Here is a 21,293-nt window from a genome sequence, read left to right on the forward strand (position 1 = left end):
GGAAATATACTTAGAGTAAGCCAGAATAAATAGACTCATGGGCAGTTGCTTTTAATTTCCTTCAGTGACAATGGCTAAAATTGGCGATTTTCATATTCGTTCTACATATAAAATGCATTTTTATATAAAACAGACGTAAGCATTTTGCACTACAGAAGGACACGTCAAGAGCCTAGAAGAAAACGGACTCTCAATAATGAAATGAAAAGCGTGTAATATAACTGCTTTGCTCGGGTTTGTTATAAGTTGGTTTCCAGCACTTTGAGGGAATGCCAATGTGATTCGGAAAATACCTATCCCAAACATTGCCTGGTCATATGAATCTGATTCATTGCACCATGCGCAGTATTTGGAGCCATCAGCATGCATTCATTAACCCTTCCTGTCAGTTTTTTTGAACAAGACCTGCAATAACTGGACATGTGTTTGGACAGAAGGCCTCACCTAAGCATTGTGGCTGACCATGGTCACTCCTTTATAGCAGCGGTTTACCCTAAGGTAGAGGGATACATTCAGTAGGTACAGTGCACCATGCTATGAGAAACATGACGACAGTCATAAAGATGACAGGTTTTCTTGCTTCACTGCCCACTTTTACTTTAAAACATGCAATCAATAGATTGCATATACTGATCTATGCTATGCCAAAGCATAGCATAGATCAGTGTTATCGGCGATCTATGTATAGCTATATACATAAGTATATATAGAACGGGTCCAAAGACGGGCTACAAAAATGGTGGAGGGTGTCAGACATAAAACATATCAGGAAAGACTAAAGGATTTGAATCTGTATAGTCTGGAGGAAAGAAGGGAAAGGGGGGATTGAATCCTTTAAATAAGGTTCTGGAGGGAAGTGTTTTTAGCAAAAAAACTGAGCTCAAGAACAAGAGGGTACAGTAAGAGGTTAGTTGGGGGAAAGATCAGAAGCAACGCGAGAAAATATTACTTTACTGAAAGAGTAGTAGATACTTGGAACAAATTTCCAGCAGATGTGGTTGGTAAATCTACAATAACAGAATTTAAACCTGCCTGGGATAATAATGTATCTATCTTTTCTAAGATAATAAGAAGGGAAAAACGAAAAGGGCAGACTAGATGAACCCAGTGGTCTTTTTCTGCCGACAATCTTCTATGTTTCTATGTATAGATCTTGCCTGGGAGCAGACTCTATACATGGAACGCCGATCCGACGGGACAGAGGTACAGTAAGTGACTTACTGCGGGGCTACCGATCACTCAGTGACAGAAGCTTGTTCTGTCACTGAGTATCGTAAACGCAGCGTTTAAGGGGTTAATGGCAGGCAGCTGTGGAAACGCAGCTGCTTGTCATTACCTCTGGACACACTGATGTGTGCGGGACCGCCCTCTCTGCAGTGGTCCCGCACACATCTACGGCCTCTTCAGTCAGGAACGTATACATACATTTCTACTGCACGGGGTATATGCAGTGGGAACGTATATATAAGGATTGCTGACGGGAAGGGGTTAAAGTGTTGTCACTTTAGAAACTTTTGACATGTCCTAGAAACATGTCAAATTATTTGATTGTTCAGGGTCTGGGTGTTTAGACCCCCACCGATTGCTATTCGTGCTAATTCACATCATGTTTTCTATCCCCACATTTAAAAGGGAATCTGTCACTAGGTTTATGATTGCTCAAATGAGGGCAGCATAAATTAGCGACAGAAATGCCGAACAGATCGGTGTATTACTTACATCATTCTGTTCAGTCATTCTCCTGATATGCAGGAGAATAGACTGCACCACTCCTCTCACCCTCCGAATGTTGATTAACAGCTGTCTGCCTGTACACAGACAACTTCCAATCAGCAACCGGTGAACAGAGTGTGCTGGTGCTCGTAAATATCCAGGACTACTAGGCACACGCATATAGTTTTTGTCCTTTTTATTCATCACAAGGTAAGTGATACTTCTTTCTGTTCGGCTTCTCTGTTACTAGTTTATGGTATAGGGTTGTATAAACTTCCTGGCAGAGTTTCTTTAAGTCTACTACTCTTTTCTGTTTCTATGCAGACAAAAAACAGGCTTATATATGGTAGTACATGTGAACAACATTGGGTCTGCTAAAGCCTTCATGCACGCCATGATATGCATTGAAATACATAGACCTTCAGTATATAAATTCAGCTTTAGTATGACATTTCTTGCCTGTAGTACTGTAAAGCAGTGTATTTGATAACTAAATAAAACTTACTACTTCCACAACTTATTTACCCTTTAGGATAATTGTAAGTTCTTCAAAGTTGCAAAACAAAAATAACTTCTGTTTCTGGGGGAGAAAGTGCAGTTTGTTCTTTATTTCACTCTGTGGAACCTGAAAAGGTTAAATAGATATAGCAAATAATTGAAATGGCCTGGAAAGTATTTTCACTGAGACATAACAACTGCACCACAAGTCAGTAAAGAGCGGCTGCCTCAGCCCCTTTCTATGCTGCTCACTGCCAGTCCCTGTCTAAAATTTCTGGTAGGCTAAGCAAAAAGAACTTGTGGTTTTGTAACTCTTACTGCTATTTGAAAGCTTGAGGGAAAAAGATGTGAAAGGCCGGAAAAAACAAGGTTTTCCATACTTGATATAGGTGTTGGGTTCCAGGTTGGGATACTCTTAAGATACCATTCTCGCTGGCTGTGTTTTATATAAGGACACGATCCTGTGCCTTACGTGATCACTCATAATATGGAGTAGAAATTACTTTCTTTTGCTTCCTTTACGCTACATATTCTTGCTGATGGAAACTACTCTATTCCTATACATGAAAGACTGCCAAATGTTTTTAACCTTGCAATGACTGTAGTTGTTTTTGCAAAAATATCCTATTGGAGGGCTGCATTTTAGCCTTTTTTTTTTTTTCTTTATTTTTTCATCTACCTAATTTATGTATGTAAATGGAGTTTCCATAGTTTGGCCCTCATGCCAGGTTAAAAATTTTCATGCAGATTTTGTCCGCACTGCAGAGAAGTAATAAGCTGAAGAAATCGCAGTGAATTTCAGGCTGCGAGTTTGCAGCGAAATCTCCTGCAATTCCCCTCCTGAATAGTTTCAATAGGATTACATGCCCGGTGCGTTAATTACCGGTCCGCGTTCCGGCTTGTTCTGTGGCTCCCAGTGTCTGGATGTGCTGCACAGCCAATCAGTGCGCACTGACTGCTAATGTATGCATCAGGCCGCGGGGAGTTAAAGGGGCTGCCGCTTACATTTATACAGCTGGAAACTAATAGGAGGGGAATCACAGCGGATTTCACGCTTTGAGGTAGGTGTAAAGCTATCCTTGCAAATCAGATTTAAAGGGATATTGACCACCACTCTGCTCTAAAAGCAGTACTTTTGTTTGTGTTTTCATACATATAATAAAGATGTATAAAGTTATAGTATATACACTATACTTTGTGTTCGTAATCCAAATCTACTCTTAAACCAAAGCAAATTTTCCTATAAGAAATCGTAGAAATGCAGACAATTGGTTCCACACCCCAAACATAATGATTTATTATTCTGAATAACATGTAAAACAAATGAAACAAACATCTAGAAACTGCTGAATATGTCTTATTATAAGTTACTGTACAGTAATGAAGAGGATGGGAAACACAAGGGCTGACAGATACTGCAGGGAGCATGAAGGAATGAACAGGGAAGATGTGGGCACAGTATAGCAGCACTCTCTGTCCGGGGAGAGAGGGGTTACAGCTATGAAGAGATTACCTCCACAGTCCTGTCCCCCATGCAAGCCCCAGCCTGAAGTGGATCTGCTATGATTTGGAAGGTGAGGGAGACTTCCTGGGTCAGAGTACAGGGCTGTAGACCCCGCTAAGCAGACCATGCTCCTCCTCCCAGTACAGGAAGCTCTTAAACCAAAGCAATGCTTTTAAACCAAGTCACAATTTTGAAAAACTGTGAGCATTTAAACACCAAGGTACCACTGTATGTATGTGTATATACACTCACTGGCCACTTTATTAGGTACACCTGTCCAACTGCACGTTACCACTTAATTTCTAATCAGCCAATCACATGGCGGCAACTCAGTGCATTTAGGCATGTAGACATGGTCAAGACAATCTCCTGCAGTTCAAACCGAGCATCAGTATGGGGAAGAAAGGTGATTTGAGTGCCTTTGAACGTGGCATGGTTGTTGGTGCCAGAAGGCTGGTCTGAGTATTTCAGAAACTGCTGATCTACTGGGATTTTCACGCACAACCATCTCTAGGGTTTACAAAGAATGGTCCGAAAAAGAAAAAACATCCAGTGAGCTGCAGTTCTGTGGGCGGAAATGCCTTGTTGATGCCAGAGGTCAGAGGAGAATGGGCAGACTGGTTCGAGCTGTTGGACCCCCTTTTGCCTTCAGAACTGCCTCAATTCTTCGTGGCATAGATTCAACAAGGTGCTGGAAGCATTCCTCAGAGATTTTGGTCCATATTGACATGATGGCATCACACAGTTGCCGCAGATTTGTCGGCTGCACATCCATGATGCCAATCTCCCGTTCCACCACATCCCAAAGATGCTCTATTGGATTGAGATCTGGTGACTGTGGAGGCCATTTGAGTACAGTGAACTCATTGTCATGTTCAAGAAACCAGTCTGAGATGATTCTAGCTTTATGACATGGCGCATTATCCTGCTGAAAGTAGCCATCAGATGTTGGGTACATTGTGGTCATAAAGGGATGGACATGGTCAGCAACAATACTCAGGTAGGCTGTGGCGTTGCAACGATGCTCAATTGGTACCAAGGGGCCCAAAGAGTGCCAAGAAAATATTCCCCACACCATGACACCACCACCACCAGCCTGAACCGTTGATACAAGGCAGGATGGATCCATGCTTTCATGTTGTTGATGCCAAATTCTGACCGTACCATCCGAATGTCGCAGCAGAAATCAAGACTCATCAGACCAGGCAACGTTTTTCCAATCTTCTACTGTCAAATTTCGATGAGCTTGTGCAAATTGTAGCCTCCGTTTCCTGTTCTTAGCTGAAAGGAGTGGCACCCGGTGTGGTCTTCTGCTGCTGTAGCCCACCTGTCTCAAAGTTGGACGTACTGTGCGTTCAGAGATGCTCTTCTGCCTACCTTGGTTGTAACGGTTGGCTATTTGAGTCACTGTTGCCTTTCTATCAGCTCGAACCAGTCTGCCCATTCTCCTCTGACCTCTGGCATCAACAAGGCATTTCCGCCCACAGAACTGCCGCTCACTGGATGTTTTTTCTTTTTCGGACCATTCTCTGTAAACCCTAGAGATGGTTGTGCGTGAAAATCCCAGTAGATAAGCAGTTTCTGAAATACTCAGACCAGCCCTTCTGGCACCAACAACCATGCCATGTTCAAAGGCACTCAAATCACCTTTCTTCCCCATACTGATGCTCGGTTTGAACTGCAGGAGATTGTCTTGACCATGTCTACATGCCGCCATGTGATTGGCTGATTAGAAATTAAGTGGTAACGTGCAGTTGGACAGGTGTACCTAATAAAGTGGCCAGTGAGTGTGTGTGTATATATAATATATATTTAAAGGATGACAGGTTCCCTTTAAATATTTTTAGTACATCTGCCCCATTGTTTTCCGAAATGTAATTACATTTCTATCCAAATACTTGGTCTGATATTGATATAGAAAATTGTTAAGTATAATTTGTGCATTTTTGTCTATTCCAAAATGCATTTTTTGACTGTACTCCAAAAGACTGAAAAATGTAAATTAATTTACATCTTGAATTGATTATTCACAGAATGGAATGAATGCTGATTTGCCAGGGCACAGACTGCTATATAAAGTAACCAGTTTTATATGCAAACCTAGTGGTGAAATTATTGATAAATCGGTTCCATAAAACTACATTGCTGTATGGTTTTAATCTTGATTTGCATTCTGAATTGAAAATAATCCATAAACATAACATAATCATAATCAAGTGAAACCTCTTTAGAAGAATACATGTTCTTAATATAGTGACCTTTGCCTATGGTAGAGACTGTAGACCAGGGCACAGGGCTCATATCTACACATGTAAGTGGAATTTTCAGGAATTTAGGCTGCAAACCTGCACTTATGTTTGGAATCATTTTAGAATTGGCTAGAAAGTAGATTCCACAATGATAGATATTCATGTATAATATTTATAACTAGACAACTTGATAAAAACAAATATTTAAAAATTCTACTACTTAAAGGAAAACTAACAGCAGGTTATATGCTTCTAACCCGCTGATATGTCTCTATAAGCGTGCGGCATGCCAATGATGGTGATTTTTTTTTTTTTTTTTACCTGAATACTTAGTCTTTAGGTTTTGAGTTTATTCCCTATGCAAATGAGGCGGGCTGGGGGCGAGGCTACCAGACAACTGTCCGGTCTACTCCTCCTAATTAATATTCATCCGGTGCCGGAGTGACATCGCTGCACGGCGCAGCCCTAATAATCATTACAAGCGGCAATGTCGCCTGGGCTAATCGGTGCCCTGAGGGAGGTAGTCCCACCCCTGTGCACTAAACCACCTCATTAGCATATGGCTTAAAATACATAGCGAAAACAGTGCCGAGGATGAAGATGAGAATATTACCTTCATCCTCAATGCTTTTTGCGCTATCAGGACATGATAGGTTAGATGCTTCTAACCCGCTGTTAGTTTTCCTTTAAAACATACCTATGGCCGTGTGGGCTTTTAAAACTATTAAAGCTGTTGGAGGAAGTTCCTGTGAAAATGTCCTAAGCATTGGCCAGTTCCTATTCTTCTCTATAGGGCTTATGCATGGAACTCGCTGACACTTGGGGTGTGTCCACTGCTACCTGAACTTCAGTCACTAACTGCAACTTCACATTAAAGCCAAAACAGTGACAGAAATGCTTTACAAATAACAAAGATTCGGACTTTATTAATTTTTGCACAGGGTTAAAGCTGCACAGACTGAACTGGGACAGCAGATATTAGCGGATTTTGAGGAAGCATTTCCATCACAAGGCACTAAGGTAATATCCATATATTTACAAATGATATAACAATAAATGTAGATATAATTCATAATGTAGTTGAGGAACTTAAAGAAGCTGCTGGCCAAAAAACAATTCATGAACCATCTTCAGGATGAGTCATCAGTTGCTGATAGGTAGAGTGGAAATACCCGGTTGAAGGTGGTGTTGGTGGTGGGGGTTGATGGAGCCAGATCTATGCAGTGAGTCAGAAACAGTTTGCTCCATTTATTGTATAGTCTGGGTCCGGTTATTGCAGCTTAGCTTCCATTCGGATAGACAGCACCCCTTGTTGATCAGCCCGGAAAACCCTTAAAAGGGAACCATGATCAGTATGAAACCTTGAGAGGCAACCCAGGATCTGCCCCAAGTTTGCCTGCTAGTACTAGTGACGCCCCAGCAGACACCTGTATTACAGTGATACATTGTTACTTGATTGATACACCCTTGTTATGATTAGAAATTGAACGGCTGCGGTGTTTCAGAACAATCATATCCGTAAGTTCAGCCAGGAACAGGCAGTCCCTGATCCTGATTGATAGATTTCTCCCTTTAAGCAAGGAAGGGAGAGATCTCATTAGGTTTAATTGTGTATTACCTAAAGTACACAAAACGAACATAACACAAAATGCAAATCGGTTCTGTGCAGACAATGAGCAAAGAATTCTGTGAGATTTTAGCTCTGGAGTCACCAGATTTAACATTGTGCTTAATACAGGCAAACTCTATATAAGAAAAAAAAAAACAGCTCAAACTTTACCATTACCCATGTTTTTTTTTGTTTTTTTTTTTACAAGAGGTATCTAATATATTCAGTGGGAAAAATAAATGTTTGATACACTGCTGATTAGGGCTGGGCGATATGGGCAAAAAATAAAATCTCTATTTTTTTTTTTTAAATTTTTTGACGATTCTCGATTTAAATCTCGATTTTTTTCCTTTTTTGCTAAATAAACAGAACATTTTCTCCCTGCAGCATCAGATACTATTTTAATATTTTAGACAACAACTGTATTGATTTCCAGTGTAACAGAGGCCCCATATAGTATAGGAAATCATGTTTGTGCCTCCATCTACGTTGGGTGTAGGAGTGGAGGTATAGTGGATAAGGGGTGTAGTAGTACAGGTATAGATGAGGGGTGACTGGGGTAAAACTGAAGGGGACTGGGGTGACACTAAAGGGGACTGGGGTGACACTGGGGGACACTAAAGGGGACTGGGGGACACTAAAGGGGACTGGGGTGACCCTGGGGGACTGGAGGGACAATGGGGGACACTAAAGGGGACTGGGGTGACACTGGGGGACACTAAAGGGGACTGGGGTGACACTAAAGGGGACTGGGGTGACACTAAAGGGGACTGGGGTGACACTAAAGGGGACTGGGGTGACACTGGGGGACACTAAAGGGGACTGGGGGACACTAAAGGGGACTGGGGTGACCCTGGGGGACTGGAGGGACAATGGGGGACACTAAAGGGGACTGGGGTGACACTGGGGGACACTAAAGGGGACTGGGGTGACATTAAAGGGGACTGGGGTGACACTAAAGGGGACTGGGGTGACACTAAAGGGGACTGGGGTGACACTGGGGGACTGGAGGGACAATGGGGGACACTAAAGGGGACTGGGGGGACACTGAGGGGACTGGGGGGACACTGAGGGGACTGGGGGGACACTGAGGGGACTGGGGGGACACTGAGGGGACTGGGGGGGACACTGAGGGGACTGGGGGGGACACTGAGGGAACACTGAGGGGATTGGGGGGGGACACTGAGGGAACAATGAGGGGACTGGGGGGGACACACTGAAGGGGACTGGGGGGGGACACTGAAGGGGACTGGGGGGGGGGACACTGAAGGGGACTGGGGGGGGACACTGAGGGAACAATGAGGGGATTGGGGGGACACTGAGGGGACTGGGGGGGACACTGAAGGGGACTGGGGGGGGACACTGAAGGGGACTGGGGGGGGACACTGAAGGGGACTGGGGGGGGGACACTGAAGGGGACTGGGGGGGGACACTGAAGGGGACTGGGGGGGGACACTGAGGGAACAATGAGGGGATTGGGGGGACACTGAGGGGACTGGGGGGGGACACTGAGGGGACTGGGGGGGGACACTGAGGGGACTGGGGGGGGACACTGAAGGGGACTGGGGGGGGACACTGAGGGAACAATGAGGGGATTGGGGGGACACTGAAGGGGACTGGGGGGGGACACTGAAGGGGACTGGGGGGGGACACTGAAGGGGACTGGGGGGGGGACACTGAAGGGGACTGGGGGGGGACACTGAAGGGGACTGGGGGGGGACACTGAGGGAACAATGAGGGGATTGGGGGGACACTGAGGGGACTGGGGGGGGGACACTGAAGGGGACTGGGGGGGGGACACTGAGGGAACAATGAGGGGATTGGGGGGACACTGAGGGGACTGGGGGGTGACTGGTGCAGCTGGAGGTGATTGGAGCAGGAGGGCACATACATCTCCTCCTCCTCTCACCTCCACACACACGCTCCCCTCCCGGCCAGATATGGAGGTCCCGGGTCTGTGGAGGAGGAGGCCGCAGGGACTACAGTAGGTGGTGATCGCATAGCTGCGGGTCACGGAGCTATACAACGGGAACGGGGGTCTGCACCGAGCCCCCCGTTCCCGCTGTATAGCTCCAGGACGAGCAGCGCCGCGATCACCACCTACTGTAGTCCCTGCGGCCTCCTCCTCCACAGACCCGGGACCTCCATATCTGGCCGGGAGGGGAGTGGGACGCTCAGTGGAAGGGGCGGGGGCAGATCAGCGGCGGCGCTGTCAGTGGCTGGAGGCCGCCGGCACTGCACCGCCCCTCTCCAGCCTGGCCACCCAGCATCTTCTCCCCGCTCACCCACACCGCCCCTCTACGGCTCTCCCGCCGGCCTGCACCGCAACCCCCCTTCTCTCAGCTCCTCCCCGGCACCGCAGCCTGAAATGATTTTTTGTGAAAATCGAATTTACGATTTTCACAAAAAATCAAATCGATTTCAACGTTCTGGACGATTAATCGAATTAATTCGATTAATCGCCCAGCCCTACTGCTGATTTTCCCAAAGAATGAAGATAAATTTTTTTTTTTATAAAATCCAGAAAATCACACTGTTTGATTTATAAATATTTGTTTAACATTTTACTGCATGAAATAAATATTTGATACAAAAGAAAACAGAATTTTAATGGTTGCTACAGAAACCTTTGTTTGCAGTTACAGAGGTCAGACATTTCTTGTAGTCCTTGACCAAGTTTACACACACTGTTGCAAGGATTGTGTCCTGCTCCTCGATACAGATCTTTTCTAGACCTTTCATGTTTCGGGCACTTGAGTTTTGCTCCCTACAAAGATTTTCTATTGGGTTCCGGTCTGGAGATTGGCTAGGCCACTCCAGGACTTGGAATTTTTTCTTACAGGGTCACTACTTAGTTGCCCTGGCTGAGTGTTTTGGATCATTGCCATACTGGAAGTACCCAACCACGACCCATTTTACTAAGGGAAGGAGGGTGCTGGGCAAAATGTCGGGATACATAGCCTCATTCATCCTGCCTTCAATACAGTGCAGTCCTCCTGTCCCCTTTGCAGGAAAGCACCCCCAAAGTATGATGTTTCCACCTAAAGTTTTCAGAATCATCCTTTCCCCACGAGGTGGGATCTTGCATGGAGTCCTAGACCAAGGAAGATTGATAGTCATCTTGTATTTCTTCCATTGTCTAATAATTATGGCAACAGTTTCTGCCTTCTCACCAAGCTGCTTGCCTATTGTCCTATAGCTCATTGTAGCCTTGTCCAGGTCTACAGTTTTGTCCCTGATGTCCTTAGACAGCTCTTGGCCACGGTGGAGAGGTTGGAGTGTGATTTAAGTTTGTGGACAGGATTTTTTTATACAGGTAATGAGTTGGAACAGGTGCAGTTTAATACAGGTAATGAGTGCTGAGTAGAAGGAGCTTATTAAATTAAAGCTAACAGGTCTGTGAGAGCCAAAATTCTTGCCGGTTGGTAGATCATCAGATACTTATTTCACACAATAAAATGCAAATTAATTATTTAAATATCATACAATTTAATTTCTGGTATTTTCTTTATAAATTCTATCCTACGATAAAAATTACAGACCTCTCCATTCTTTGTAGGGGACAAAACTTGCTAAATCAACAGTGTATCAAATACTTCACGCCTACTGTAAACTAAGGTGTTTTAACATTTTTTGACTTGGACAAATGAGTGAACTGTAGAATTAACATTTATACAAAGTTGAAATAAATAACTTCTATCTTTGTATGCAAAACTCCATCAGAATGATTTTTTTTTTTTTAACTTTGTCTTAATAAGAGACCAGGTGGACCCAGTAACGTCCTCCGGGATGCTTGTTTGGTAGCCAATGTCTTAGATGTACGGATTAAACAAGAGATCATCAAGAAATTTATCAGGCAACATCTATCCGAGTACTCTGTCCTCTTCCAAGAAAATCAAGATGTAAGTATTCTCCGGGTGGCCATTGATGTATATTATTAAAGGGTCTGCCCAGCCTTTTAAAATCCTTGTCTAACTTCAGGGCTCTCCAGAGATTCAGGCCTGTTACAAAGGGAAGCTTATAGTACGAATGCCACTTTCCATGGAATATATTGCCGTCATTGCGTTACTATATAATAGTTGCATTAGGTCCTTTTTAGAGTTAAAGACAGTTTGCAGCAGCTCTTAGCTTTTAATATATAATAGAATGGTCTCATGCTATACAGCATATAGACACTGTGTCCTGGCTAGAATCCCCTTTTATAGCCACACAGCAATTATTAATGGCAATAAATAGGCTAATCAATTGCGCCTATTGCCAGAAAGGATCTAACCAATTTGTTTATGGTTATTTCATAATTTTACCCGTATTCTGTTGCTATCTTTCTATTTGATTTGACTTGTTTGCATGGCAGGTTGCTTGGCTTGATAAAATTGATAGACGGTACGCTTGGATTAAACGTCAGCTGTTGGATTATGAAGAAAAGTATAGTCGCATGTTCCCAGGGGACTGGTGCATGACCGAACGCATTGCTGTAGAATTTTGCCATATAACCAGGTAAGATGCTCAATATTGAAACAGAGGGATGCAGATGCATAAAACATTAAGAACATAGAGGGAGTTTATTTTGAACACCTGAATAAAGCAGAAATAAAACAGTTGATGTAAGCACACTGAATGGAGGAGTATATATTAAAGGCACAGTAGCCTAATATTTGGGTTCTACAACACCTTTAAGAAAAAAGCTGAACCACTCACATTAGTTCAGAAAAATGAAAAAGTAATTTTGTTTTATTTTGATATTGTTATTTAATAAATATTATTAACACCATATGAGGGTGGTTCACACGTACAGGATCCACAGCAGATTTGATGCTGTGATCAGTTATTTAGTTACATTGATATCTGCGCCATCAAATCTGCTGAGGATCCTGTACAAGTGAACGCACCATTAAAGGGGTTGTCCAGCGAAAATCTTTCTTTCAAATTAACTGGTGTGAGAAAGTTATATAGATTTGTAATTTACTTCTATTAAAAAAATCTCCAGTCTTCCCATACTTATTAGTTTCTGTATGTCATGCAAGAAATGTTGATTTATTTCCTGCATGATATACAGCAGCTAATAAGTATGGGAAGATTGAGATTTTTTTTATTAGAAGTAAATAGCTAATCTATATAACTTTCTGATATCAGAAAGAAAAAGATTTTCACTGGACAACCCCTTTAGGACACAAATATGCAAATGCCACTAACAGTGGTCTGCGACTGCTAACATGTAACACTAAAACAAGAAAGGGCCCTGGAGGTGGAAAATGCTACTCAGATGCAAGTGACTTATAATATAAAGTGCATTACTATGGCAGCAGAGTATACAAGTAAACCTACTAACTCATGAATACAGGGAACCACATGCATCACATATGGTAGATGATACATATAAACAAGTCAAGAGCTCTACCCGTAAATGTGTAAAAGTAACTGGGTCCACACACAGCCCCCACCCCAATGTACAGTGGCGGTCTTTGGCACAAAGCACCCCAAGCGATTGCTTGGGGCCCCCATCACCGAGGGGGACCCCCACGCCCCGCTCTTGTGCTCAAGGAAGGGTTTTCCCTGCGGTCACAAGTGGCAGCTTTGTCCTTGTGGTGACATAACTGGAGCATCGGCACCAGGACAAGGGGAGCGCGGCCTCTTGTGATTGCAGGGAAAACCCTTCCTGCTGCCACAAGAGTGAAGAGAAGAGGAGACGCCCGGACCCAGGTGAGTATAAGTGTTTGTTTTATTGTGTTATATACTATATGGGAGGGGGAGGACACAGGGGTCTGTTTAACTGGGGGAGCGCACATCGGGGGTCTATATCAATGGGGGAGCACACAGGGGGGGCTATATAACAGGGGGAGCACACGGGAGCTATAGACTACTGGGGCTTCACAGAGGGGTCTATATACTACTGGGGGCAGCACACAGGGGGTCTATATACTACTTGGGGCAGCAGAATGGGGTCTATATACAACTTGGAGAGCACACAGGAGGTCTATATCCAAGTGGGGGAGCACACAGGGGGGCTATATACTACTGGGGGAGCACACAGGGGTCTATATACTACTGGTGGGGCACACAGGGGGTCTATATACTACTGGGGGAACATACAGTGGGTCTATATACTACTTGTGAGGCACACAGGTGGTCTATATATAACTGGAGGAGCACACAGGGGTCTGTATACTACTGGGGCAGCACACAAGGGGTCTATATAATACTGGTGGGGCACACAGGGGGTCTAAATACTACTGGGGGAATCACACAGGGGGTTTATATACTACTGGAGGAGCACACAGGGGTGTATATCCAAGTGGGGGAGCACAAAGGAGGTCTATATCCAAGTGGGGGAGCACACAGGGGGGGCTAAATACCCCTGAGGGAGCACACAGGGGGCCTATATTCTAGTGGGGGAGCACACAGGGGGTATATACAACTGGGGGCAGCACACAGGGGGTCTATATACAACTGGGGCAGCACACAGGAGGTCTATATACTTCTGGGGGAGCACACGGGGGGCTATATATAACTGGGGAAACACACAGGAGTCTATATACTACTGGGGTAAGCAAACAAGGGGTATATACTACTGGGGGCAGGACACAAGGGGTATATACTATTGGGGGCAGCACACAAGGAGTATATATTACTGGCGGTAGCGCAGTACTACTGGGGGCAACACACAGCGGTCTTTTGTTTTGGAAAGCGTGTCGAGGGGGGGCCCCAGACATAACTTCGCTTGGGGCCCCAGAAATGCCAAGACCGCCCCTGCCGACGTACATTTCAGCCACAGCCTTTATCCAGAGGTACCCTTGTACCCTTCATGTTAGTTGGTCTTTTAGTATTAGTTAGTATTTTATTAGAGTTAGTAGGTTTACTTGTATACTCCGCTGCCATAGTAATGCACTTTAGATTATAAGTCACTTGCATCTGAGCAGCATTTTCCACCTCCAGTCCCCTTTTCTTGTTTTAGTATTCCATGTTAGCAGTCGCAGACCATTGTTAGTGGTATTTGCATATTTATGATTTTATAGTGTTTTTAATGATAAAATAAATTTTTCAATTTTCCATACTAATGTGAGTGGATCGCTTTTTTCCTATTGGTGGTGTAGCTTTATTTTCTGTTATTGTGTTCTGTATGTAGCATGTTAATGATTATGGAGATTGTTCCATTAATAGGTTTCTGTTTTTATTATGTGAAGTGGTTCAATAGAAAATAGCCTGGCTACTTAGTACGCCATAGGAAAAACCAGCCCCACGTGATTCGTAGTTCATCATCTCCTTTAGCCCTCAATATACATCAAAATGCAATTTAGGCTTAGTACAGGATAGGATTCATATACGTACATGCCTTTCCCTGTGAACTTAGAGACCATGGGATCATGTTCAGTTTGATTTTCCCTAACTCAGGTGGTGCACACTGTAATGTAAGTTTACTTAGCTGATTGCATGGAAACCGCAGGGATCAGCGCTCCAATGTTTAGCCTATGCCACAGAGTTCTGAGCAGCTACAATACCCTCATCTGTAAGCATTTAATATGAGTCCTGTATTACTACTGATATTCACCATTATGTTAATTGGTATAATTGCATTTAATTTTTATTCTGCAAAGGTTCCCTATAATGTGCTGAATTAGCGCAGTTCTCACTCACACATTAGGAATATCATGCCCTTCCTTTTCACCCTCAGTGAAAGTTTTTTCCTTTTAGTGAAGGGATTACTTAATGCAAGGCTCTGAGCCGCCCAGCTATTTTCTTCAATATTTTAATGGTATATTCTGAGTTGAGCTTACTCCAGGAAAAAGAAGAAATCCCCTTGAGATGCAAAGTATCTACGCTACCAGAACTTTTATAATACCCTTTATACCTGTCATTGTTCTCACTTTAATGAGAACTTCATCTGCTGCCAAAGTTTTGTTCTTCTAATACACATGCTGGCGTAAAGCTCCCGAGTTGTACCCTGAACTCCTCACCTTTCCACAAACATGCTCCTGCCCAGTGCTAACATTACTGGGACAAGCCTAATACGTAAATGTCCTTGTGTTATTATTATTATAGAAAGAACTAGTGATGAATAAAAAATGCATACAATACTTGTCCTTATTTGCCTGCCTTTCCTTATACAATATTTGTCCTAACTTGCCTGACCTTTATAATGGCATTGCCAAAAGTTGTAGTGTGCACATTAAAGATTTTTTTTTTTCTGTGCAAACAATAAATTTCAGTGATCATTGGTCACTCCAAAAGTTGTGACTTATACATTGAACTCCATAAGAAAACAGTGTGCAGGTATGCTTACCCTTTTAAACATATGCACCTGCAGATAGGCACCTGTGTTGGCAGAGCTGCAGATCCCGACACTGGTCTTCTCTTTGTCCTCTGTGGTGCCATTTTTCAGTAATTAGATCTAAAGCAAATGTACTAATTGGTCTTTTTGATGCACTGGGGGCGCTCCTCTGACCCTCAGCGCACTGGCCCACGTAGTGTCCGGTTGGAGTGTCCGATGTTACCTGCAGCTAAGACTGGGTTCACACTGCATTTTCGGAAAAAACGGATGCAATTGTGTATCATCTGTTTGGATCCGTTTTTCCCTTCCATTATTAAAAAAAAAAAAAAAAGCATGGGAAGGGATGCGTTTTTTTAATGGACACAAAAGTAGTGTTGACTACATTTTTCTGTCCTTTAAAGGAAACAAATAAAAACAGATATGTTGAACTGATTGTAAAAACGCAGTGTGAACCCAGCCTAACCAGAGAAGATAGTATAACCAGGTTGGAAACATCACATTAGAGGAGGTGTGGGGTAGGCATTGATAGCTCTGTGATTTGTACCAGTAGACTGCTACACAGATCAAGAAACTTAGAGCTGAACACTGACCGGATGTTTCGCTGCGCATGTCAATGGACTTAGATGATTGGCCTAACGCAGTGGTGTCTCTACACATGTCCTGAGAGGGTAACACCAATGTGTATATAACAGCACTTTAATTTCAGAGACTGTGCTTAGTCCTATTGTATAGAAACTTATGCTGCAAAGGTTTTCAAGGCTACTACCATCTTATACATTATAGTTTATCATTACTAGCTGGTTGGCATAAATAAAAGGATTTAAAGCAAATGTACCAGTTTGAGTAGTAATTTTTTTTTCTTTGCCTGGTCAGCATCAGAGCGGAGATCCCGGTGGCATGGGTCATTTTTCTTCATGTGCACCGGCCCGCAATATGCACTGGAGGCTGGCCCGACACACCCCAGTAAAACCCTTTGTTCCTCTTCCTCTGTATTCTTATTAACACAAACACAGCGGGCAGCAGCAAGCGGTGTGCTGACCTAAAAGGAGCTACACAACTTCAGTCTGGGACACAGTAGCTGTAGAGTATTTGATACCTAGTATTCTTTTTATTAAGTTATTTGCTAATATATGTAACTAGAGATGAGCGAACCTGGAGCATGCTAGAGTCCATCCGAACCCGAACTTTCGGCATTTGATTAGCGGTGGCTGCTGAAGTTGGATAAAGCCCTAAGGCTATGTGGAAAACATGGATATAGTCATTGGCTGTATCATTTTTTTCCAGACCTTAGAGCTTTATCCAAGTTCAGCAGCCACCGCTAATCAAATGCCGAACGTTCGGGTTCGAATGGTCTCGAACCCGGTTCGCTCATCTCTAAATGTAACTTAATGGCAACATTTTATAAAAATCTTAAAGAAGGTTATCCAGCATTTAGGCAGTTTTTAATATATCAGTGCTGGTATACGGAAAACAATAGTGTCGTGTTGTGGTTTCGCCTGTGAAAAATTTATGCATTAAACTGTGGCCATTTTCTGATGACACATTCTTTTTAGGTATTCTGCTCTCGAAATTATATTTTCAAGTCTGATACACTTTATTCATTTTTTTTACCCTTACCTTTCAGCAAGGTTTACAGCTGCATTGGATTTAGAGAGACCCCATTGACTTTAATAGGGTCAGTTGAGTTTTTCCTCTGTAGGATGCTAATCGAATAAAAAAAAAATTAAAAATTTTTTTTGTCCTATCATCCCTAAACAGAGCTCTAACGCAGGAATGAACGTAGCCTTAGGGCCCGATATCCCCAATAAGTGAACACCGATCTGCTAGATTGGTGCTCGCTTACAGAGTCTATTACACTGCTCGATTAGTGATGTCTGTGCAGCCCTTAACTTTTCTGTAAAATAAAAATGTATTTAACTGATGACATCCCCGTGTCCTCAGGCCTTGTCTGTGGGACTTCTCAGTCTCCCCAGCTGCAGCTTTCACTTCTGTTTCTGTATCTGAAGTGACAGGCCAATCACTGGTTGCGGTGCTGTCCTGTCTCTGCCAGTGATTGGCTAAGCGGCCTGTCACTTCAGAGACAGGACCAGAAGTGAGAGCTGCGGAAACAGACAAAGCTGGAGGACACCAGGGAAGCCTGAACAGGTAAGTAATAGCTTTATTATTTTATACACACAATCATCAGCCATTGGCTGTGCTACCTATTACATGCAGTTATGCGTGGTCAGTGGCCGATGACTTTTAAACTTTCCAAAGACAGCTCTTTCTGATCGTCGTCTTTATTATACGGAGCGATATCGACCTGATTCAGACCATTATCTCTCCGCGTAATAGGCCCCTTAGGTAGTTCGGATTGTTTTCCCTTTCCCTATGCTGTTTTACTTTAGGGTTGAATTTCTATACTATTTGGTTGTTGTATTTTGTACCATTGTTTCTTTTTTTCATAAATGGTGGTTTTTTTCCCCAATAAACAATACTTTTATTTCTGCAGAAATGATCTTTCAAAAATCATGAGGACAAGAGCTAAAGAGATTGAGGTGAAGCTACTGCTCTTTGCTATTCAGAGAACCACTAATTTTGAAGGACTTCTAGCAAAACGTTTCTCTGGCTGCACCTTGACGGACACTGTTGTGGTAAGTCCATTCCGTTCTCTTCTTTTTCCTCAGTAAGACGTATGGGAACATGCTATCTTGAGGCCCAAAATATGTTTGGCTGAAACATATACCTTTCAGTTAACAATCAGACAGAAAAATGGTCATAATGTGCTGAAGGGATGATCAGAAACACATTTTCAATAGTAATACAGTAATAGTAATTTGAGAGGGGCAGCTTCTGTCCAAGTTCAGTCAAAAAATGTTTAGAGAAATATATGTAAGAAAAATATCCTGTCAAAATTTTAAATTACCTCCTTTTAACATTAATTCAGAAATGTCCAAACTATTAAAAGAGCATCTAACAGTAGGTTAGAAGACTCTAACCTACTGTTATTTTGTCAATAGGACTGGGAAGAATGTAGAATTTTTCTCACCTTCATCCTTAGGGTCGTTGTAATGAAATCCTGTTTTATCAATATGTTACTTGGGTAGTTTGATACACTGAGCGCAGGACTACAGCCATTGGTGCACCGATCCATCTGCCCCATTTCATAAATATTCAGGTGGCCCTCTGCAGTGATGTCACCTTTGCTGGATAAATATTCCTTAAAAGCAACAGGCAGGTGGGTGGGTTGACGCACCAAGGGCTGTAGATTTGCCCTCTAGTGCACCAATTTGCCTAATTAACATATGACTAAAATGGAGCCCTTCACTAAAGGCTTTATTACATAGAGCGAAAATTGGCCGAATCAGGTCGATATGGTCGGTTATCGCACTTTGTAGTAGAGACAACCATCATGGGCTGGTTATGTCAAATATTCCGACATCAAACTATCAGCCGCCAACCGTGCATCAATACACGTAGTACATGTACATGGGATTGAATAAACTGTTAATACAAGCAGAGGGCAGGAGACGACCGGGAGCATGGAGAGATGATGCATTAACATTTTAGGCCAAGGGCTGCACGGACATCGCTAATGATGCAGCCCTTGCTAAATGATTATCGAGCAGTGTATTAGGCTCAGTAAACAAGCACCGATCTAGCAGATCAGCGCTCATGTACATTATTGGTCAAGCCGTCTAATAGTACTCTAAAATAGTACTATTTTAGTAAGAAAGCTACCTCCTTCCTCCATGTCCGCAGCCTTTAATCTCAAAAAATCAATGTTGTAAACAAAAAAATACCCAATACCTGTATTGTGGTTTTCTTTTACATCACATCTCAGAAAACATGGATTAAAAAGTTGTTGTTTTGTTTCTTTTTCATTTTTCTAGTTTACCTCCCAACTAATTTTTACTGGTTTTGCAATATACACATGGTGATATAGAGGGGTCACTGTGGATGTGGGGGCACGCCATAGTGTACACACACACACACACACCCACACACACACACACACACAAACACAGCCTGCTGCAGCCATAGCACACAACCACAGCCTGCTGCAGCCATAGCACACAACCACAGCCTGCTGCAGCCATAGCACACAGCCACAGCCTGCTGCAGCCATAGCGCGCACACACACAGCCTGCTGCAGCCATAGCACACACACACAGCCTGCTGCAGCCGTAGCGCGCACACACACACACACAGCCTGCTGCAGCCATTGCGCGCACGCACACACACACACAACACACACACAGCCTGCTGCAGCCATAGCACACAATCAGCCTGCTGCAGCTGTAGCACACACACTCAGCCTACTGCAGCCATAGCACACAGAGTCCTACACACACACACGCACAGCCTGCTGCAGCCATAGCATACACACACACACACACAGCTGCAGCCATAAAACACTGAAGAAAAACCCTACATTGAGGACAGAGGTTACTGCTACACTACTTATGTCTTATCCTACTCCTCTATATTACACAGGATATCTTCATATTACACTGCTGCTCATATACAGTCATCCAGCATCCAGGAAGAGAACAGCACAGATCTCCCCCCACACAATGGACTCAGAATCAGAAACAAACTGCCAAATAGTGACCGACTACTTTTTCCTCGACCGCCCTTATCTAATAGGGCCAGAGTCCTATTGGAATGTTGCTCATAATATATAATAATGGGCAAAACGTATAAAATTCATATCAAAACTCAATTCTAAATTGTTCTAAGATTTTATTTTTTAAAGCTGTAGTCGGAGTTGGTAAATTTTTTTCCGACTCCAGCCAAAACTAGTTCCGACTCCAACTCCACAGGCCTGTGTGACAAGTCATCATTTCAGCAATGTAAACAAGCTGAAGGGGAACAATGGGACCCTCAATGCTGTAGCTACAGGGATTAGTAGAGGTTAGTAGGTACCCATTTGTTACTTTACGCCCTTATAAGTCTTTTTGTTGTTGTTTTCAACCCCTTCCGCCATAGAAGATTTATGGAAAGTAAGTAACTCCTCACATTCTAGTAGCCACTCTTATACTAAGCCATTTGAGGGCTTGTTTTTTTATTCTATTTTATCTGAGGTTAAACTTGTAAAACCCTGACTAGAAATGGCGTAAAAGTTTACAAGGTCAACCTATTAGGACCCCAACTATCAGTTATGTTTTTTTCCCAATATATTGTGATCCATGGCTACTACAATGAGGAGGAGAGACTGGGAAGAGCTGGACTCTCTAATTTTAAGTCAGAGTTACAGGGACACAAGAGCACGCTTGTTCAGCAAGCTCTTCAAAGCTTCTCTTCCTCTTGGTAGTCACTGTTTAATCACTAAACAGGGTTAGAGGACCCATTGTTTATTACACAAATTTAAAGGGGTACTCCCTTTTGAACTCTGAAAACATTTGTCAGACCCATAGGGGATGAATGGTGTCTGCAGGCTTGGTAAGTGCTTCTCTCATTTTGGGATAATTG

The 21,293-nt window shown here is 43.2% G+C and overlaps 1 protein-coding gene across 1 annotated transcript in view; it reads left to right on the forward strand.

Annotated features, from left to right (window-relative positions):
• Positions 1–21,293, forward strand: part of VPS53 (VPS53 subunit of GARP complex) — a 107,388-nt gene that overhangs the window by 38,002 nt on the left and 48,093 nt on the right. The window contains exons 8-11 of the mRNA XM_069971207.1: positions 6,906–6,984; positions 11,332–11,475; positions 11,928–12,070; positions 18,331–18,472. Coding sequence (XP_069827308.1) covers positions 6,906–6,984; positions 11,332–11,475; positions 11,928–12,070; positions 18,331–18,472 — 508 coding nt within the window. The remainder of the gene's footprint in view (positions 1–6,905; positions 6,985–11,331; positions 11,476–11,927; positions 12,071–18,330; positions 18,473–21,293) is intronic.

The sequence above is a fragment of the Dendropsophus ebraccatus genome, chromosome 5 (genome assembly GCF_027789765.1).
Source record: "Dendropsophus ebraccatus isolate aDenEbr1 chromosome 5, aDenEbr1.pat, whole genome shotgun sequence".
Taxonomy (NCBI): domain Eukaryota; kingdom Metazoa; phylum Chordata; class Amphibia; order Anura; family Hylidae; genus Dendropsophus; species Dendropsophus ebraccatus.